The sequence below is a fragment of the Bufo gargarizans genome, chromosome 7 (assembly GCF_014858855.1).
Source record: "Bufo gargarizans isolate SCDJY-AF-19 chromosome 7, ASM1485885v1, whole genome shotgun sequence".
NCBI classification, from domain to species: Eukaryota; Metazoa; Chordata; class Amphibia; order Anura; family Bufonidae; genus Bufo; species Bufo gargarizans.
Window position 1 is genome coordinate 191,399,919 of NC_058086.1, and position 23,443 is coordinate 191,423,361.

General features: G+C 43.1%; 1 protein-coding gene across 2 annotated transcripts in view; it reads left to right on the forward strand.

Moving 5' to 3' along the window:
* The window catches only part of PTPRG (protein tyrosine phosphatase receptor type G), a 470,827-nt gene that overhangs the window by 308,783 nt on the left and 138,601 nt on the right, over nt 1–23,443 (forward strand). For both annotated transcript variants that reach the window (XM_044300597.1, XM_044300598.1), the window contains exons 7-8: nt 1,386–1,543; nt 5,234–5,426. In XM_044300597.1, coding sequence (XP_044156532.1) covers nt 1,386–1,543; nt 5,234–5,426 — 351 coding nt within the window. The remainder of the gene's footprint in view (nt 1–1,385; nt 1,544–5,233; nt 5,427–23,443) is intronic.

Consider the following 23,443-nt stretch of genomic DNA (forward strand, 5'->3'; position numbering starts at 1 on the left):
GCGGAGGGAGGAGGAGGGAGTCCCTCCCTCCCCACTGTGCGTGGCTGCCGCTGAACACCAATGAGGACAGAGTAGGGGGAGGAGGGGAGGGACTGTGGCCACTGCGCCACCAATTGTGCCGGCCATATCCCACAGGGTCCCCCTCCCCCCCCCCATCATTGGTGGCAGTTTGCAGTTCCGATCGGAGCCCCAGCAGTGTAATGCTGGGGCTCCGATCGGTTACCATGGCAGCCAGGAGTCACGCTACTGAAGTCCTGGCTGCCATGGTATGTTAGTGAGCAGAGAGCAGTGCATTATACTCACGTGCGCTGTGGCCGCCGGTTGCTCCTTCTTCTGTCTGTGCGGCGGATTGCTAATGCTTACAGCATTAGCAATGCGCCGCACAGACCTATGAGAAGGAGCGACCAGCGGCCACAGCGCACGTGAGTATAATGCTGCTCACTAACATACCATGGCAGCCAGGACTTCAGTAGCGTGACTCCTGGCTGCCATGGTAACCGATCGGAGCCCCAGCATTACACTGCTGGGGCTCCGATCGGAACTGCAAACTGCCACCAATGATGGGGGGGAGGAGGGGGACCCTGTGGCCACTGCCACCAATGATTAATACTGGGGGGGGGGGGGGTTTGCGTTACCAGAGGGGGCAGATCAGAGCTCTATTAGGGTGAATATGACAAGGGTTCTAGCCCTTAAGGAGGCCAATAGTTAATAAATAAAAAGTAAAAAAAGTTTAATTACCCCCCCCCCCCCAATATAGAAAACAATATATCGCAATATATATTGCATATCGCACATGCTTAAAATTATATCGCAATATAGATTTTAGGCCATATCGCCCACCCCTACTTTGAGTGTTGCGTTGGTACATCTAGTTGATCCCATTTGTGAAGGAACTGTCCTACACCTGGGTTATGTCTTATATAGAGACTCAAATACATAGTAGTAATACTGGAACAGGAATGGATCCAGCTGTTAAATGGAAATTTCCGATGCTTGGGTTAATTGGTTTTCTATGAAGTTCGCACCAGTGTGTGAAATTAGATTGTGAGCCCCGATTGGGTCAGGCACCAATGTGAGTGCATTATTCTTGCATTCATTATTGTATGCTACATCTCAATTGCAATACGGCGTATATAAGAATCTGTTCTGTGTAACCAGGGTTTACTTTATTTTCTTATACATGCTCCACGTACCGTGGGGATATAAATAATTCAGCTGAGAATGACTAATGTCTCGGCATATTTGCATGTATTAAGCATTGTGACATCTGTATAACACTCGCTTGGTTAAGACGATATTGATATCCAATAATATCAACAATGACACAAGACGACGATATTAATTAGAAGGTAAAATATCTCACGTCTGTTTCCCTTCTCTTGCAGAAAAAGAAACATTTCTGGATCCGTTTATCTTGAGGGATTTACTGCCGACATCTTTAGGCAGTTTTTACCGATACACCGGATCCCTAACAACACCGCCATGTAGTGAAATTGTGGAGTGGGTCGTATTTAGCAGACCTGTCCCCATCTCTTATCAGCAGGTGAGTCTTTGGTGTACCTATAGGTTATGTCTCACTGTAAATATTCATATAGATAAGTCTTTTTGCTGCCAATGTAACACTTTTGAATCCGCTAAGGCATAGGTACAATAGAAAAAAAAAACTAACGAAATGTAGGGACTCATGTGGTAGGTTCTAAGGACTGTCCATGGGGACTGAAATGGAAGCAAGCTAGGGGAAGAACTGTCCATAGGAAGCATTCTGCTTTTTTCTGCTACAGCGAAAGGAGTTTTCCAGGATCCAACGGGTCTCACAAACCCTTCTTAATGACAGACAGCACACCTCTAGGAGAAAGTTTATAATATATTTACTGCACCAAAGTTGTATGCATCAGCTTCCTGGGAACCCGGTCACTTGCTGCTCCTCTACTGAAAGCTTGAGTTGAAGTCAAATCCTTTACCAGGTTTCCGGCTTGGGCTATCGTCAGGACATCACTTCTGCTGTGGACGTGGCCAGAACTATTCTTCTATTCTCCCTGGTGAATGCAGAAACTTCAGAATCCACCTTATCTGTTCAAGCACCAGGGACAAGAATGGTTTTTCGCCTGTCCACAGTGGAAGAGATGTCCCGTCCACAGCCCATGCCTGTAACCTGGCAAAGGGCTTGACGTCCACGGAAACTGGATTTTCGGAAGAAGAGCGCCACATTACCAGATTCCTAGAAAGCCGATCCACAATGCCTCGAAATGGTAAGTGCATTGTAAGATTTATTCTTCAGGCGTGTTATGGGTAATTACGGTGGGTTTATAGGACCTGCTGGATCCTGGAAAACCTAATAGTGAAGTGAGGGAGTCTAAAAAGTGTCCTTTATTTTTCATTTGCACTCAGCGTACATATTTTTTTCTTGAACCATAAACTTTATCTTCCATTCCTTATACTCTCCTGAGTAGTTTTAGATAGAGACAGAGCTGCTTTGTCGAAGGCTTGTAGGTAGTAGACACGTCCCCCTACTGACTTCCATTCCCTTATTAACTCTCGACCACTTCCAGACTAGCCATTGGGCTGATACCCAGGAGGCCCCCCTAAGCCCTCCTCAAAGCCACCAGTCAGGTACATATCAACCAGACACTCCTACTGTTAACACCGGAGACGTCATGAACCTCTGTACTTGGCATTTTTAATTATTTTTTAGGGCCACTGCCCCTGCAACACACCAGCTGAAGCATGGAGAATATGGTGTGAAAGACTTGTGCTTCTCTGTCAAGTTTCTATGACTGTTTTTCAGTGTTTGCTTATTTTTTTTAATTTTTTCTATATATTTTGTTCTCATTCATTTCTGTGTTTAGTGATCCTTTTGCTGATGGAAACATTGGCTGACGTCTGTTCATCTACCTACTGGCAGCATGGTTGTTCTGGTTTTCAGATAGCATCCACATCACCTGTATACAGGCAGCCAGATTTTAATACGGCATGTTCTTAGATGACTGTACAGCTCCATCTGTTAATTTGGCTCATTGCTGTATCAGGAGAGGATGAGAGTCACAGCGCAAATCATGCGAGCACGGAAAGGTGCAAAAAAAAAAAAAAAAAACTACACAGCAGATCTTTCTTTTCTTTCTATAGATAAAGTGAATTTGCCAGATGTTCCTGCTGCATTATTGATTGTGTTGCAGAATTGATTGGCCGATGGGTACGGCGTTATCTTTCATGGGTTCTGTTTTTGAAGGCGCTTTTATTACAGATAAAACCGTTAGAATATGAAATATTTATTTGCTTAATGAAACCTAATCACTCATGACGATGAAAGGTGAATGGTTTCTATATGTTAGCTTCTTGGATTATGAATATCTCCTTGCCAATGGTCCAGATTTCCATGGGGTGTTCGAATTTGCATTAAAATCGGTTTCCAGTTGCAAAGGGGGCAAGGTTTAGAATAAATCAGACATTGGGGTTTAACAGTTGGCAAGTATGGCAGTGCATAGAAAATGGCATTGATAGTTGTGGTATGCCTGCTTCCAAAAGGTTTGGTTCCCATCTTTTCAATCTTCTCTCATTTGGGTGGGTCCTGTATTGCTGAAGGGGTTGCCGGCGGATAAAAAAATTTATTCTTGGCAATGCAAGTGATACTCACTGATTCTCCCCTGCTGCTGTTCCAATGCTTAGCGGGACCTCCACTGGTCTATACTTCCTGGCACCTTTCAACATGCAGGAAATAACCATTCAGCCAATCGCTGGCCACAGCTGTAAACTGCCTCAGCCAGTCATCGGCATGTGGGTATTCCACAAAGTGCCAGGAAGTTCAAACCATTGAAGGACCCAGGAAGCATTGCCACGGCCGTGACTAGGCCTTTAATTATATGTGATGCTAAGCAGGGGCGTTGCTAGGCTCTGAAAACATCCGGGGCACAAGCCCACTGTGTTGAAATTGCACATTAAAGGCATGCTTAAAGGAGTGTTCTGGTTTACGCAAATGAAGCGCAGTACTGCAGACTGCAGTCATTATATAATACAACATTTGGTAGCTTTCCAATATCTGTTATGTTTCATTTCCTCACCACTGCAGAAATCTTTGCTTGGGCCCTTTAATATTGATGGGAGTGGACCCTGGGCAACACCACAAATCATCCCCCCCACCCCCCTTGTACTTGTTCAGCTGATCGGCTACTTGCGGGCTGCGTGGGCATGAGTTCAGTATCTTCGGTGCGCAATCCCGTCCTGCGGCGCGTGATCCCGCTCGACCCGTGACCTCCCGATTGCTCACCGAGGTGACTGAACTCATGCCTCCGCAGCCCACAAGTAGCGGATCAGCAGAATAAGTACAAGGGGGGTGGGGGGAATGATCTGTGGGGTTGCCCAGGTCCAATCAATATTAAAGGGCCCTGGAATAGTCAAATAAAAAATAAAATGCTACCAGGCCAGCATAACATTCGGGGCACTGGACAAAACATCCAGGGTTTAAGCCCCGAATGTTTTGACCTAACCACGCCCCTGATGCCAAGTAGACCTAATTCCTTCCCTAGGAGACTTTAAATTCAAAGACGGTAACATATAATAGTAATCAATTTTTACCTTGACTGCAAGATCACGGTAGTGCAACCCCTAAAGTTTCCTTCATTACCGATCCTAGAGCTTGAATGAAAGGATATGCTAAAAATAGATTATGAAAACTTGATAAAAACAAATTAGTCATTGACTATGATTAAATAATAAATATTTTTCAGCACTGTAGTAAAGTGACTACTTATTTTAACGCTCTAGTTTCAACAGGGCCCCTAGTGGTCAAAACTTAAAATGTTATATATATATTTTTTTTTTACGTAAAACCTTTCAACAAGGCAAAGTATAATCAGAATGTGCTAGAAAGTTAAAAAATTGGGACATCTTTGTGAAAACATCTGCTTAACGGATCGACAGATTTTTTTCCTTCATTAATTTGAAGACTGAATCGATTTTTATTTGAGCTCCATTAACTTTTGTGTTAACAAGTTTCATAAATCCCACCATCTTTCAGTTTTGCATAGGTTTATTACTTTTGTGAGTATTTTTGACCCTATTAACTTCTCTGTGCCTTCACTTAATCTGGGATTCCTTTCACTGGGTGGATATGTTTTCGATGTAGCTCTTGGAAGCAGAAAACATGTCCTCCCATCAACCATGTCACGGTGTGCCTCTATATATAAAGCTGTTTTTAAATGGACCGCCTTTAACTCTTCTGTGTAATTTGTGGTTTCAGCTGGAAGCTTTCTATTCCATATTCACCACGGAGCAGCAGGACCATGTCAAATCCGTGGACTATTTGAGGAACAACTTCAGACCAAAACAGCCCCTTAATGATAGGGTCGTGTACAAGTCTGCTGTGAAAGATGCTTGGAGCCAAGACATGTCTGACGACTTGGACAATCTGTTTGGCACCGAAGCTTCTAAAGGTAACTCATTTCATGTGTGATAGACCGGTAGCAAGTGCTTTCTCGGAAGGAACGCAGCTTGGAAAGACAGGTGTTTAATTAAAATGCAGTTCATAGTCTTTCAACAGCAGGTATACAGTTTCCATTTCAATCAACATTACCCACTCGGCCAAGGAGATGAAAGCACCTCCCCCGGAGATTTGTGGGTAAAATGTGCAAATTGCTGTTTGGGAACCTCACTTTTAGTTCTGAGGGTTTATGTAGCCATTTTATGGACATTCAAGTACCTTCTCGCAGAGGAGGACGGTAGTTTCCAAATATGTGTTGATACATACCACGTGCCTGGATGCGACTATATACAATTGGAGGCACATAAGGGTGTAGTATGGGCCCATAGCAATGTATGGTCATGATTCTGGATTTACACCAGACAGATCTAAAATACACCTGTATGCATGGAGCCTGAAATGGGCTGTCCCATTACAAGAACATATCCCCATCTAAAGGATAGAGGATCGGTGTCTGATTGGCAGGGGTCTGACCGCAGGGGCTCTGCCAATTGCAGAAATGGGGGCCCATGTTACCCCGTTTGAATGGAGCCGTGGACACACATGCAAACTGACCTATGGGGCTGCCACAGATAGCAGAGCGCCTGTACTTGTCTATCTTCATCAGTCTCATAGAGTTGCCTGCAGCTCCATTAAAACAGGGGAACACCAGCCCTTGTTCAAGTCATTGGCGGGAGCCCCAGCGGTTGGATCCGTGCCAATCAGACACCTATCCTGTTGGTAGGTGTAAAGGACAACAATCTATCACATATATTTTCTTTCTAATTAGAGACAGATATAATAAAATATATATATATATATATATATATATATATATATATATATATATACAGACGTGGACAAAATTGTTGGTACCCTTTGGTCAATGAAAGAAAAAGTCACAATGGTCACAGAAATAACTTTAATCTGACAAAAGTAATAATAAATTAAAATTCTATAAATGTTAACCAATGAAAGTCAGACATTGTTTTTCAACCATGCTTCAACAGAATTATGTAAAAAAATAAACTCATGAAACAGGCATGGACAAAAATGATGGTACCCCTAGAAAACACAGAACATAATGTGACCAAAGGGACATGTTAATTCAAGGTGTGTCCACTAATTAGCATCACAGGTGTCTACAACCTTGTAATCAGCCATTGGGCCTATATATATGGCTCCAGGTAATCACTGTGTTGTTTGGTGATATGGTGTGTACCACACTCGACATGGACCAGAGGAAGCAAAGGAAAGAGCTGTCTCAAGAGATCAGAAAGAAAATTATAGACAAGCATGTTAAAGGTAAAGGCTATAAGACCATCTCCAAGCAACTAGATGTTCCTGTGAGTACAGTTGCACATATTATTCATAAGTTTAAGATCCATGGGACTGTAGCCAACCTCCCTGGACGTGGCCGCAGGAGGAAAATTGATGACAAATCTAAGAGACGGATAATCCGAATGGTAACAAAAGAGCCTAGAAAGACTTCTAAAGAGATTCAAGGTGAACTTCATGCTCAAGGAACATCAGTGTCAGATCGCACCATCCGTCGTTGTTTGAGCCAAAGTGGACTACATGGGAGACGACCAAGGAGGACACCATTGTTGAAAACGAATCATAAAAAAGCAAGACTGGAATATGCCAAACTACATGTTGACAAGCCACAAAGCTTCTGGGAGAATGTCCTGTGGACAGATGAGACAAAAATCGAAGTTTTTGCCAAGGCACATCAGCTGTATGTTCACAGACGAAAAAATGAAGCATATCAAGAAAAGAACACTGTCCCTACTGTGAAACATGGAGGAGGCTCTGTTATGTTCTGGGGCTGCTTTGCTGCGTCTGGCACAGGGTGTCTTGAATCTGTGCAGGGTACAATGAAATCTCAAGACTATCAAGGAATTCTAGAGAGAAATGTACTAGCCAGTGTCAGAAAGCTTGGTCTCAGTCGCAGGTCATGGGTCTTGCAACAGGACAATGACCCAAAACACACCGCTAAAAACACCCAAGAATGGCTAAGAGGAAAAAATTGGACTATTCTAAAGTGGCCTTCTATGAGCCCTGACCTCAATCCTATTGAGCATCTTTGGAAGGAGCTGAAACATGCAGTCTGGAAAAGGCACCCTTCAAACCGGACACAACTGGAGCAGTTTGCTCATGAGGAGTGGGCCAAAATACCTGCTGAGAGGTGCAGATGTCTCATTGACAGTTACAGGAAGCGTTTGATTGCAGTGATTGCCTCAAAAGGTTGCGCAACAAAATATTAAGTTAGGGGTACCATCATTTTTGTCCATGCCTGTTTCATGAGTTTATTTTTTTACATAATTCTGTTGAAGCATGGTTGAAAAACAATGTCTGACTTTCATTGGTTAACATTTATAGAATTTTAATTTATTATTACTTTTGTCAGATTAAAGTTATTTCTGTGACCATTGTGACTTTTTCTTTCATTGACCAAAGGGTACCAACAATTTTGTCCACGTCTGTATATATATTATTTATTTTTATTTTTTTGTAACCTGTTTTTATTTTCTGATCGTAGATTTTGTTAGCCTGTTTTGTTGGGTTTTTTTTGTATGGGATTATAGGTGTGGCCATCATGCCTGAGCAGTTGCCAACAGCATCTAGAGAAATTCTTTATAGCAGCTACTTTACATGACCCATAGGAACCTGTAGACTGATGGTGACTCGACTGCTATAGGAGTGTTGTAGACATGTGTCACGGTCCCTCCTGTGAGAGAGGTGAGAAGATTGGATAGACTTGCTGCACATGAGGCTATCTGACAGATCTCTGTTTTCCTCTATGTATGTTGTTGTTTGGCAGGATCTCTCCTCTCCTCAGGTCCCGCTCGTTATCAGTGATGAGGCTCTATTTAGATCCGCCTCACACTGCTGACCCTGCGGTTGATAGTTTCTGCTTGGAGTTGCTAGTGCTGGTTTGTCTTGGATCTCCTGCTTCTCCATACATCTCTAAGCTAAGTACTTGTTGCCTTCGCTGTTTCTTATTATCTGGTGTGTTGTTTCTAGGCCTCAGGGAGACGCAGGTTCCTTCAGTCTGAAAGGAACCAGCTGTCTCATCCCCTGCTACCTATCTTGGGGCTCGTCGGTTTTAGCAGGGCTTTAGGTATCCGATGTATGAGTATTTCCACCATCAGGATCTGCTCATACTGGCAGGAGTTAGGGAAAGGCCTAGGGATTACTAGGAGGTCACCATCCCTCTTCCTTAGCTACCTAGGGAGGGGGAAGGAGATAACCGTGAGTTTTTGCATTTTCAGTGGGAGACCGATTTCAGGGTCTTTTTAATAGATAATATAGCTTGTGGCATGGAAAGTGTAAAAAAAAAACAAAAAAAAAAAACACTACAAATTCTTAGAAAAATATTTTCAACAAAATTGTAATAATAGATCAATAGATCCAAACCAGCAGAATGCAGAAAAGGCCAGAAAGACAGACATCCGGCTAACAAATTCTGTCTACTGTTTTATTTTTTGTTTAGCTCAAAACTCCTTCCAAAAGTATACTATGTATCAATATGGTTAATTACTTTGTATTTTATGGGTTTTTATATTTTCATTTTATTATTGTGTTGCATTATTGTGGTTTATCTTTACCTCTGCAAATTAGCATCCAAATGCCATGGTTTTTTTTTCAGAGTTGCACATAATGTCCTCTTGAACCTGAGTTCATGCCACTTACTGTATTCCCAATGGACAGCAGATGTGCCCCCGTATGAATAGCTTCATAGGTGCATAGTCAAGGGTTGTGCTTCCGTTTTTCTTCCAGTATGAGCGTAATGTTTCTAATTTGAGTAAAAACCTTTCAGTTGCACCCTCGAGTTACATTTCTATGCTCATTGCATTTGGTCCTTTTTTCCGATGTCTCAGCCAATTCCATTACAAATACATTTGCGCGTCTGAAAGGGAGATAAAAGCACTTTTGTGCAGCGTCCCAGAATCCTTCAGGTGTTCCCAGGCCAAAGTAGCCAGAGCTGAACCAACAATTCTGTCATTATGACATTGTTTGGCATCTTTTGTGCTGTGGCTTCTGCATCATGAACCGAATAAGAGCAGCTAATTTGGTCCAGTTACCGAAATTATTTTTTTTTTTTTTATATATCACCTTGTGCCAATTGCCTTAATTATTTACACGCACAAACGCATCAATTGCTTCTGCCTGGTCAAGGGAATTACAAGAAAAATACCACCTGTTTGTAATAGGGAATTGTCTTTTCATTAATGAAGCTCCAATAGAGGATCTTAAGGTCTATATGTTATGTGGGTAATTGGCCATTCTGGTATATACACTTATCAGTCTTAGGCTACATGAACACGACCGTATGTGTTTTGCGGTCCGCAAATTGGAGATCCGCAAAAAAAGTATGACATCCGTATGCCATCCGTTTTTTTTCCGGATCCATTGTAACAATTCCTAAAATGGACAAGAATAGGACATGTTCTATTTTTTTTTTGCGGGGCTACGGAAGGGACATACTGATGCGGACAGCACTTGGTGTGCTGTCCGCATTTTCTGCTGACCCATTAAAATAAATGGGTCCGCATCCTATCCACAAAAAAAACGAATGTAGAAAATAAATGATGGATATATGCTGTGGTGCTGGGTATGAGTCCCTCAGGGGCAACACCTGCATGGAGGGTGTATATCAGGGATGCTCAACCTGCTGCCCTCCAGCTTTAGCAAAACTTCTACTCCCAGCATGGCCTAATAGTTGTAGGCTGTCCAGGCATGCTGGAGTTGTAGTTTTGCAACACCTGAGGGCTACAGGTTGGGCATCCCTGTTATATAAAAATCCCCCTACTTATTCGTTCCCATCTACACTACAAAAATCTTCAGAGGTTGATTGACTTCCTATAAAATTAGCCTTAAAGGGTTTTCTCAACTTTTTATTTATTTTTATCGGTGAGGGTCTGATAAGACCGATGAACGTGACATCACATGCCCTAGGAAAATCTAGAGAAGGCTGCAGCACTACTGAGAGTGCTGTTGCTTTCTCAAACAGCTGATCTGCGAGAGTCCCGGTTTTCAGACCCCCAGCAATCAGAAGATAGGTCATTAGTTGAAACTCTTGGAAAACATCATTAATGTGTGTATAGAGTGATTGTCCATTGACGTCCAATATATCCTTCTCAATATATCTGATCTTGGGGGTACAAATGTGTCCTTTCCTCTCAACATATCCTGAAGTGCTGTATGTGGCAGGAACAGCTTTGGGGGGGGGGGGGGGGAATTGATTTTGAGATACTCTGCCACAAGAGGTCTGTTATGTGTATTTGTGGCCACCTAGTGGTTGGAATGTGAATCTGTCAAGGGTTTAGCTAACCTATAGTGACATTGAATTGAATTTGTTTTGTAAGAAATTAGAGCTTTTATTAACCGAATTCAAGTAAAAAGTGGCCTGGCTCCGTCCAGCTTTTTTCTGGTCTCTGACCTCTTTACTTCCAGTAAAGTTCACATGCGCCTCTGCAACCAATGACTGGCTCCGGTGACATGTCCCCAATCCTTATGTGTGTCATAGCTGAAGCCAGTCATTGGACTCAGAGGAGCACGTGCCCGGGCAGGAGGATACAGGGCAGGGACCATAAGATTGCGGAACAGAACTGTGGGGAGCAAGGTACCGTGTTTTTTCGCCCTATAAGACACACCGGCCCATAAGACGCACCTAGGTTTTAGAGGAGGACAATAAGATTTTTATTTTATTTTTTCATTAGACCTCGGTGTTAATCAGACCACCAATGTTAATAAGACCCTAACAAGACCTCACATCAGACCCCAATGTGAATGACCCCAATCAGACCTCAAATAAGAGCCCCATGCATGTCATCAGCCCCCAGCAGCCTCATATCGGCCACGGGCAGCCTTTCATCAGCCCCCATATGCCTCTCATCAGCCCCTAGCAGTCTCATATCAGCCCCCAGTAGCCCCCATTGCCTCTCATATTAGCTTCCACTGCCTCTCATATCAGCCCCATTGCCTCAGATCAGCCCCATATAGCCTCATGTTTTATAAAATAAAACACTTACCTCTCCTGCTCTGGACGCTTCCCAGTCCTCCAGTGCTAATGAGCGCTTCCATAATGGAGCAAATTAGTATTCGCCCCATAAGATGCAGGGGCATTTTCACCCCACTTTTGGGGGAAAATATGAGACTTATGGGGCGAAAAATACAGTACTGTGATTTTTTTCATATGGTATCACAAGCTCCCAGGAAAGTTTTATAAGCCTGGCAAACCTCTTCAGAGCGGAACCCGGACATATCCCCTTCTTCTCCCACTCAGCCCCTCTGACATGAGCAATGGGAGCATTTCATGCTCCGATTCTCTCCCTTGCCCTGCGTGATTCAGCCCAGAGCTAGGGCTTTTCCTGGAGATCCGCTGATGGCTCACTATGGGTAAACTAGGCGGAGGCTTCTGCCTGGCAGTGAGCCCGGTGATGCCACCGGCAGTAATGGGCGGGCTTTAGCGCTGCCCTAGCCTGTAAAGCGGGAACAATTTAAATAAAAAGCCCTTACCTGGATGAAAAAGGGGATATGTCGGACAACGCCTTTAAAATCAATTCACACTACAAAAAGTTGCAGTGTAGCTCATGCACATGACCGTATGTAGTTTGCGGTCCTCCAAAAAATATGGATGACGTCAGTGTGCATTTCGTATTTTGCGGAACGACTCAGCTGGCCCCCAATAGAACATAATGCGGACAAAATTAGGACATATTCAATTTTTTTGCGGAACTACATAAGGACATACGGAAACAGAATACACACGGACTAACTTCCGTTTATTTTTTGAGGACCCATTGAAATGAATGGCTCCGCATACGGTCTGCCAAAAAAACTATGGACACGGAACGAAAATACGTTCATGTGCATGAGGCCTTAGGGTTTTTTTCTGCAAGGGATCTACAATATGTTGTCAGTCGCAATCCCCCTCTGCAGATTTTTCAGATTCTTATTCAGCAGTTGAGGAGATACTGCCTAGTAGTGCGCATGGTTCAGATGGAGCCTGGAGGCCCCCGATTTGTTCCGGAGCAGGGTTTGTACTCTATTATTACACTGGGCATTCGCTGACCTTTTCTGTCAGATCTCCTTCGAGCCAAACAAGTAAACTCCACGTGAAGCTGAAAAAAGTCCAGAGACTTTAGCAATTATGAGCATTTACTGCGCTTCTGACCTTTTACCTTCCTGAATCATAAAATCTGTATCCTGAGCTCCTTTCCACATTCCGTGTAACCTTAGATTTGCTGGAGGCTTTTGAGGCGAACGGGTGGTTTTGTTGCAGTATTTCTATGTTGGTGTAAGGCCTGTGTGCTAGGATGGAGGAGCATTGGCTTTAGTATTGGGGTGCTTGGTCTCCTGTGCTCGGCCTTGTTATTCAGTCAATTCCATTGAGACCATTATATTAGTAGATTTGTCTAGTCCGGTCCTCCTGCTGCCAGCGATGATAATTCATGGTTGTTTTTTCAATGGTTCAGGCCTGTGGTGTTGACCTGTCATCACAGGGCCCTGTGGGGGAGATTTACAATGCTAAATGCACCAGAATTCTGTCTCATTTTACAAAAATGAAACGGTGAACATACATTGCATCGTATTTATTAGGCCTCATGTACACAACCTGTTGTTAATTAATTCCTATAGGTCGGAAAAAAAAATATGTGGACCGCACACGGAGGTCATGCATGTCCTGTTCTCATTCATGCTGCCGTTCCGCAAATTATAGAACATGTCCTATCCATTTTGCAGACAAAAATAAGCAGGAAAATGCAGCCTAAATACGGCCCGTATCCATATTTTGTGGATCTGCCGTTTGCGTGCCTCAAAATACATAGTCGTGTGCATGAGGCTTATGCATTTTAGCCACTTACTATGCAGGGGGCTTAGAGTAGAGAGTGGGCATAGCTTAAAAAGCTTGTGCAGGCCATATGTATTGATGACCTACCCTCAGGATAGGTCATCAATATCTGATCTGCGGGGATCCAACACCCGGCCCCCCCACCAATCAGCTGTTTGAAGAGAAGGTGGCGCTCCATGTGAGCGCTGCTCTTCATTAGGCTACATGCACACGGCCGTATGTGTTTTGCGGTCCGCCAATTGCGGATCCACAAAAAAAACGGATGCCATCCGTTTTTTGTTTTTTTTGCGGATCCATTGTAACAATGCCTAAAACGGACAAGAATAGGACATATGTTTTTTTTGCGGGGCTACAGAACGGACATACGGATGCGGATAGCACACGGTGTGCTGTCTGCATTTTTTTTGCGGACCCATTGAAATGTATGGGTCTGCATCCTATCCGCAAAAAAAAAAAAAACGGAACGGACACGCAAACAAAATACGTTCGTGTGCATGAGGCCTTACACTGTGCACATTCTCCCCTCTAGCGGTGGTGTAGTGTAATTATAAGTACTCGTTCCTTTCAAGTGAATGTAGCGAGTACTGGTCATCACCCTGCACCGCCGAAACTTCTGAGACGATGTGCAGTGTAATGAACAGGAAGCAGTGCTCGCATGGAGAGCCGCCTCCTCTTCAAACAGCTGATCGGTGGGGGTGCCGGGTGTTGGATCCCCACAGATCAGATATTGATCACCTATCCTGACAATAGGTCACGGATATATATGGCCTGCACAACCCCTTTAAAATTTTACACATTGCACCAAAATTCTGGTGCAAGAAAATTGGTCTAAAGTATGCCAACCAAGAGGCGGTGTGGATTTCTACAAAAATGTCTAGCTAGATCAGGGTTTCTCAACTCCGGTCCTCGGGACCCACCTATCAGTCTGGATTTGAGAATATCCCACAGAATGAATACCTGTGGTAAGTCCTGATGCATTGACACTAATTATATCACCTGCTCAATACTAAGGAAATCCTGAAAACATGACTGCTAGGTGGGTCCCGAGGACCGGAGTTGAGAAACCCTGAGCTAGATGGACAGCATTTTTCATACATAGTAAGCCATTGTGTTGGGGCATCTACTCTCGTTCGAATTGGTGTAAATTTTATTTGTGTTAGTAAATCTAACCCAGCGTCTCCTTCATTCTTAAGATCAGTGAGGGTCCTAGAGGTTGTATGTTCCCTCCCTGATTAAGGCCTTTCACACATGGAATTTCATGGACCACGGTCTGTGAAAACCAGGCCTGCCGTCCTGCTGAGCGCACGGCGTTATTGGTTGCTATGATGCCGTGCGCTTTGTATAGATCATACAAGTGTATAACTCTAAAGCAGCGGCACGAAGCGCACACCGTCATAGCAACCAAAGACGCCGGGCACTTCCCAGGACGGGTTTTCACGTGAAAATCCACATGTGTGAATGAGGCCTTAGAAGTAATCTCATAAGAGGGGAAGACCCCTTTAACATCTTAGCGGACCTCTTTTATTCGTACATTTCTGTACTCTCTGAACTCTGCTTGGTGCATATTTGTATGATTGCTTTTTGTATTGTATTTTTGTCATAAAGGTTTAATGGTTTGCCTAGCTGTGAGCATCTTACTTTCATGTTTAGACATTTATCTGCTGGTTTTGTACAGTATATCCCTTGTCTTTGAACTACTAACAGCTCGTAAATGCTTAATTAAGCCATATTCCTATCAGGTGTTTGAGGTCATGAGATCAGCGATAAGGAGCCGTCAGCTGAGCTGCCTGACGGGAAACTGTATAAACACAGAGCATGCTATTAGAGAATCTCAAGGCTGTACAGAGAAAGGGGCTGCATATTTTTAATAAAGACCAATAGAAAAAACGGTTTTAAGCTCAAAATGAGTACAATGCAGTAATAAAAAAACTGCCCCCAAAGGTGTTCATAACCTTTAAATGGCTCAAACATGTGATGATGAACTAAGACATGTAATCTCGAGGACGCTCTAAATAGCAATGTGTATGTTCCAGACTGCACCACCGCTGGTATTTTCTGTGTTGGATCTGTGATGACTGCAGCCTCTGAAGCAGATGGAATGTCCCTGTTTTTGAGTCTAAAGCATTTTGATTTTCAATCGATACATGGGATACTTCAGCCCATACCTGGGATGTTAATGTTTCCACTATTTAGTGCACAAGGTTAATCCAGTCTAATAGTCAATTTAGGAGCCTTGGTCCCTTCGAAGTCATTTACACTAGACGTGACGTTTTTTTATTTTATTTTTTCCCCGACATGTTTCCCAGCGAAGGCAATGTTCCAACTATTGATCTGAAGTCAAAGGTACAGCGCTATTCAAGAGAGGCAATTTAGTTCACGTTCACTATTTCACCCAGCCTGACATCATAAATGAAACCATATCTCATAGTAAAGTTATTGCCGCGGTGCCATCAATCGTCTCTTCAGAAGGTTGCATTCTGTGTCTGTCACCGAGAGCAGTGACATAACACTCCACACTCTGTCCCCTTTGGGTGTCTACGTCAAGTTCATTTAGGACAGTTGATCCCACGCTTCAGTTTCTACAATTTCCCCAAGCAAAATATATCAGATGCCCCCGTTACTTGTAGAAGACTCATAAATACCAGAGGTGGTTCACAGGAAGGGCATGGAAAACACAAAATCTGGGAACACAGGTTTGGGAAATGGAGAGAGAACTTCTCATTTAACCCATCTGACTCTAGAGAACTGAAGGAATGTTTAGTTCGCAGACACAAATTGCTCTTACTAAACACAGAAATGGCTGCCCTTTTTTTTGAAGGGCTACTAAACCTAAAGTCCACAAGTTATGAAAGTTCTGCAGACAAAACGAGCTGCAGCTATTGGTCACATGTATGTATGTACATTTTTTCTGGAGGTTCTCAGTTCTGGAGATGTGCTCATGCACACAATGTATTTTTTACGTGTCGTTCTGTTTTTTTGTTTTTTTTGCAGCATATATGTGGAATGTGTGAGTTCTGTGTCCATAGGTCTGCATGGCTGTTCCCCCCAAAAATTGACACCAGCTTACTTTCCTCACATCACAGTGATGGGTCTCTAAATCTCTCGCAGGCGCCTGCACAGAACACATCCCACAGACGCATCACCATGACTTCAGGGGAAAGAGGAGGAAGCCTTGGGAGTTTAGGGGAGTAGTAGACATCGGGGAAGAGCGGCAAGTTTGGACATATTGAGAAGAAAAGCTTCCCAGCTGGCCACTTTGGAGCCGTTTTGCATGTGAAAAAATATATATTATTTTCCTGGGTAATCAATGAACACCCGAATGGCATATTTAGAATGTTGTACCACATACTGAAGGCCATTGCTTGTAGTTTTATTAGTGAAAAGTCCATTACAGACTCCCTTTAACTTAACCTGTAGATCATAGCAATAAAAATGCACACGATACTTTATGGAGTTGTCCAGGATTAGAAAAACATGAGTGCTTCCATAAGCAGTGCCACTCCTGTTCAGAGGTTGTGTGTTTGCAGAGATAAAAGTCTTATGGCGCAAAGACCAACCACAGGTCACCAGGATCAGGAATCAAAGTAATTTATTGCAGCAATACAACGCGTTTCAGGGAATCGCTCCCCTTCATCAGGTACACAAGGCTGCACACAGAGGTTTTGGGTGGTATTGCAACATGTCCCCATTCACATCAATAGAGCCACTCTACAATGCCGGATACAACCCATCAACCCACAGATGTAGCTGTGTACCTGGAAAAAAGCGGCCATGTTCTTGTCAGCCCCCCCCCCCCCCCCCCCTAAAGTTTTAAGTGTAGGGAGGTTGGATATGGTTCCCCACAAGACACATCATAAAAGCTGATTAAGAGGACGGTTTTTTCTTTTGTACGTGTTTTACATGGCAACCTAAGACTGCTAGTAATAGTGTTACTTTCCCATGGACTAGTGGCATAAATCCTTAGCATAGAATGAGGTGATTTAACTAATCCCTTTAAATTACAGATCAGCCATAGTGATTTGAACAGCGGGGCAGGAGCCGTCGCTTACGTTTTTTTTTTTTTTTTCTTTTCTTAGTTAGGTGTTTTTAGTAAGTGCTGTTCATAGAGATGCATTTGTAGAAGCCGACACCATCAGCCTTGCATTGGGCTGCTCTACATTATGGAATTTGTTTAGGTCCAGTGTAATATTGTGCCTATTACCGGTAAACGTTTTCATGTCCTTCAACATATTTTACTTTTTTGCTTTTTTTGTTAAAAAAAAAAAAAATGCAGTGTAAAGGAATTGTAAAGCATTAGACAAACATGGCTGCTTTCTTCCCGAAACTGCGCTGCCTCTGTCCATGGGTTGTCCAGCTCTGCAAAAATATGGCAAACAGTTGTTCCATGTAAAATCCCCTCAAAAAACAAGGAGACACTGCCTCTGTCTATAGAAGAAAAAGCTCAGTCTTCAGAGGCGTCAAGGCTTCTTCTGTGAATCTGTGGAATAGTCACTACAGGACGTGGTCACAGCAGGAACATAGAACGGTTTTAAAAAAAACAGCTTAGATGAATTCTTATTCTCATCTGTCTGATGAAACTTGGACCACCCTAGAACACGAAGGCCCTTGCCTTGCACATGGTATAGCTGTCTCAGCAGACAGCCATCTCTCCCATCTCCTCCATACACATGCATTCTTTCCAAATACCTCTTGCAGCCCAACTGCCCAATCAATATCTCTGCCAACATCTGCCATTCGGGGAGAGTCGAGAGGCGCCACATGCACATTACATGGCCATGCAGTCCCACAGAGAAAAAGAAAAAAGGTTCAACAAATACACATTTAAAGAGTTTTTCCAGGAGTAGAATATTGATGACCCATTCTCAGGATAGGTCATGAGTATCTGATCACTGCCGGTCCAACTCTCGGCATCGATCACCTGTTTGAAGAGGCTTGAGTGAGCGCTTCTGCCCCCTCATAGCAAACCAAACACAGCGCAGTACATTGCATAGTACATTGAACACTGAAAAAATACTAAAAGTGGCCCCGTTTTGTAGTCTGGTCCAAATTGATGGAAAGCAGGGCCAACACAAGTAGGCAGGGCCAGCAATACCATATTGTGGCACATTATACCACCCCAACAGAGCCAAATACCACAGTCCGTCACAAAATACATCCCCAAAAACTTCCACTGGCTGGCCATGAGGAGGGCTCAGCTGGCTCCCCTGGGCATCGGCCTACCGATAGACTTCCCTGTAAGGTCAATGGCCAATCCACCCCTGGATATAGTTATCAGAGGAGAGAAGTTCTTGCAATTCGATTCAGGGCCAAACAAATTCAACCCAAATTGGAAGGGCTGATTGCCTGGAAAACTGTTTCTCTATTGATTTTCCTGAAAAAGAAAATCGCCAAAAATGTAAATTAAAATTTTTCCATTTTTTTTTTTTTTTTTCTTTATTTATTTTTTTTAAAATTTCTCTCAAACTCCCAAAATGTTTAATTGATTCTCTTATTTTCAACCAGTATGCGTCTGTAACCTTGTGAGAAAATGACTTGTTTTCCTACTCCCTCCTCATCTTGTCTGTGCAAGCCATGTATGAACTCTGCACGCTCTTTTATCAAATGCATGCTTAGTATGCTAAAACTTGCAAATGCTCAGCACTGACGCGTCAAAGGATGTGATTACCAAGCCACTGAGGCTTGGACGACGGCGCTAAACGCGGCCTTTCATCCACTCGTCGAGACAATGTCACCATTGCGTTGGTTAAGCGTAATATGTCTTGATTCAGTGCAGGGAAGAAGAAGCCGGAGCGCTTTATTCATTACGTAAATAACGGCACACATTGCGCTCCTATATTATGAAGCGGCCGCAGCCTTCCGTAATGACTAGAAATGTCAATACGTTTTGATAATGGATGGTTCTCGAGTTGATTTTGATCAGTTTTATTTGTTCTGTTGAATTTCAAATATGATTAGGCGGACTACCTCAAGGAAATGTGATGTGCTCAGCGGCCTCGCATCTTACTGGATCCTGTGGAGCTTCTCTCGAAAACGTTCTCTACCGATAGACTGAAACCTCAAGAGAGAGAGGCAGGGAAAATATTCTTCATAAACCTTGAATTTCCCGTGGTGAAGACTGTAATAACTGACGGAATAGCAACATCATCATTTATTCATTCATAGCTGCAAACACCTACTAGAACGAAAGGGGACATAACCCAATATTTGGGAATTTTCTTTTTGAATCTTTTTCTATATACATTGGTTGTATAATCATATTTTATTATAGAGTTTGGTCCATTGAGAAGGATAAACCTAAAGAAGGGGATTAGAAAAAAACATGGCTGCTATTTTCAAAAAACAGTGCCACATCAGTCCACAGGTTGTGTGTAGGACTGCAGCACTGAACCATTTATTTCAATGGCGTTGAACTGCAATACCAGATACGACCTGTGGGGGAGGGGTTACAGTTTTTGGGAAGCATTATTTTTTTATTTTTTTTTTAGATCTGTACATCTCCTTTAAAGAGAATCTGTCAACTTTGTTTCAATCGAAGCATGCCACCATATGAGAAGGTGTCTCAAACACAGAGCAGCCCCCCCTTGGTGCACTGAAAACCTTATTTGCATAAAAATAAGCATTTCTCACAATAAGCAAGAGCGATTTATACCAACCAACCAAATTCCCCCATGCAGCAGACGCCTCCTAGTGGCACTATATAAAACAGCACAGCACAAAATACCTCCCCACAAACAAGCACCAGTTACCACTGTGCAGCACAACATACCTCCCCTGCAGCGCCAAATAGGTACAGTGCAGCACAACAACCCTCCAGCAGCGCCAAATAAATACAGTGCAGCACAACAACCCCCAGCAGTGCCAAATAGTCCAGCACAACATACCCCCGAGCAGTGACAAATAAATAGTCCAGCACAACATACCCCCCAGCAGTGCCAAATAAATAGTCCAGCACAACATACCCCCCCAGCAGTGCCAAATAAATACAGTGCAGCACAACAGACCTCCCCACATATGCCAAAAATTCTAGGTTGGGTATACCATCGTCCTCCTCCTCAAGGAGTTGGCTGAGGATGGGAGATTTGGACCCTACCTTCTGTCCCCCTGACTCCTTCCTAAACAAAGCGGGAAAAGGAGAGGGCTTTAGTTGCCAGAACCCTGCACAGTGCTGATGCTTGACACTGGTGCAGGGATCTATCTGCCGAATTCTTGAGAGCAATTTACAATTTGTGAAGCACTGGAGTTACTGAAGCAACTGCTCCTGGACAGGCCGGAGCATCTAACAGCATCAATAAAACAGGGCTTACAGTTTGTTCCATTAGTCATTCTCTTCCCAAGTAGTTTGGTTAATGTTTGCTGTCCTCTTCCCTTCATCATCTAGTATGGTGCTGGTTCACACTGGCCAGACACAGGGGAGGCATCTCTGTTCTATGGAAATAAATTTTAGTCTGTAGAAAACAACATAAAAACAGTATATACTGATGCAGTCACGAGGATGACTATGGAATAGACAGTACTGGATTTGAGTCCAGCATATATTAAATTATTAGTCCTGATACATTGTCAGAGACAGTGGCATGGAAGAGTAGGGACCGATTGGAGACGTGAAGATTGGTTTGACTCATGTTTGCAGGAGCGGATCATTTGTGAAAGTGAAGGTTTTAATGCAAAAGCCTGAATCTCATTTCAAACTGTCAGAGACTACCAGAGCATATAAAAGGGTTTGCCGGGGGGGGATGGAGAAGGTCCCAAAGTCTGATTCATTCATTTTTGTGGTCAGGAATGGATTAGATTGAGATATAGTTCTTTGTCATTTGTCACCTTGTCATTTGGACTTGATGTATTTGAGTAATAAAATCTGAAGACAAGATGCTCATTTGAGGAACGAGCGAAAGATGGGAAACTGAACTTCAGATGATTCCTATAACCAGCCGAGGATGTCATAAGTCTCAACATGACTCTTAATAATGTGCATACCTGAAACTCAAGCATATCCCAAGTAATGACTTTTATTTTTCACAGCAATTTTTCATTATTTTTTTTGGGAGGGGTAGGGTATTTAAGAATATACTGAAGTGCTATATTAGTACCTTCAAGACATATCCTTATCTCAGACATGGCTTGTCTTCACAATGATGATTGTCATCTGATGACTCACTGCGTCTGTAGTGAGAAGAATAATAGCAACATTTGACTCTTCAGTTCTGCGCTATAGTTCAAGTAGAGAACCAAAGGCAATGACCCATTGGCTTACTAGACCGATGTAAGAGATTTGTCTGCAAATAAAGATCCAGATCTAATCAGGTCAAATCTTTGTCATAGGATAACCCAAGTCACAGAGAGGCAACTTAATAAATTGATCTTCATAAGAAAACTCCAGATGAATTGTAATTTCTGGCTGAAGCTTGTATCTTTAGTTGAAGACTTCATGAGATAGGACATTTCATAAATGTCCATGTACAGTGCCTTGCAAAAGTATTCACCCCCCTTGACTTTTTTCAGATTTTGGTGCCTCACAACCTGGAATTAACATGGATTGTTTGAGGATTTTCATCATGTAATTTACAGAACATGCCCACAACTTTGAAGATGGTTTTTTTTCTATTCACCCCCCCCCCCCCTCCCAAAGTCAATACTTTGCAAAACCACCTTTTGTGGCAATCACAGCTCCAAGTCGATTTGGTTAAGTCTCTATGAGCTTGCCACATCTTACCACTGGGATTTTTGCCCATTCCTCCTTGCAAAACTGCTCCAGCTCCTTCAGGTTGGATGGTTTGCGCTTGTGAACAGCAATCTTTAAGTCTGACCACAGATTTTCTATTGGATTGAGATCTGGGCTGTGACTCAGCCATTCCAACACATTTACATGTTTCCCCTTAAACCACTCAAGTGTAGCTTTAGCCTTTGTTTGGGGTCATTGTCCTGCTGGAAGGTGAACCTCCGTCCTAGCCTCAAATCACGCACCACCATGTCTCACTGTGGGAATGGTGTTCTTTGAGTGATGTGATGTGTTGGGTTTGCGCCAGACATAGCGTTTTCTTTGATGGCTGAAAAGTCAAATTTTAGTCTCTTCAGACCAGAGCACGTTCCTCCATACATTTTGGGAGTCTCCCACATGCCTTTTCACAAACTCGCAATGTGCCTTTGTTTTTAGCTGAAAGTAATGGCTTTCTTCTGGCCACTCTGCCATAAAGCCCAACTCTATGGAGCGTACGGCTTATTGTCGTCCTATGTACGGATACTCCAGTCTCTGTTGTGTAACTTTGCAGCTCCTCCAGGGTTACCTTGGGTCTCTGTGCTGCCTATCTGAAAAATGTCCTCCTTGCCTGGTCCGTGAGTTTTGTTGGGCGGCTGTATCTTGGCAGGTTTTCTGTTGTCATGTTCTTTCCATTTGGTTATGATAGATTTGATGGTGTTCCTGGGGATCATCAAAGATTTGGATATTTTTTTTTATCAAACCCTGACTTTTACTTCTCAACAACATTGTCCCTTACTTGTTTGGAGAGTTCCTTGGTCTTCATGGCAGTGGAATTTGGTTAGTGATGCCTCTTGCTTAGGTGTTGCAGCCTCTGGGGCCTTTCAAAAACGGTGTGTATATGTCAGGGATGGCCAACCTGAGGCTCTCCAGCTGTTGAAAAACTACAACTCCAATCATGCCCAGACTGCCAACAGCTATCAGCTTACAGCAGGGCATTGTGGGAGTTGTCGTTTGACAACAGCTGGAGAGCTGCAGGTTGGCCATGCCTGGTATATGTATTGACAGATTGCACATAGGTGGACATCATTTCACTAATTATGTGACTTTTGAAGGTAATTGGTTGCACCAGAGCTTTTTATGGGCTTCCTTACACAGGGGGTGAATACATACGCACATGCCAATTTTCTGTTTTCTATTTCTAAACAACAGTTTTATTTATATATTTTTCTCATTTCACTTCACCGACTTAGACTATTGTGTTCTGATCCATCACATAAAATTCAGATCAACAAAACATTGAACTTAAGGCTGTAGTGTAACAAAACATCAAAAAAGTCAAGGGGGTGAATACTTTTGCAAGGCACTGTATGTTCAATCCAAAACTGGCATCTTTCAAATTGTTGTCCTGCCTCCCTATCTGTTGTTAAAATTGAGA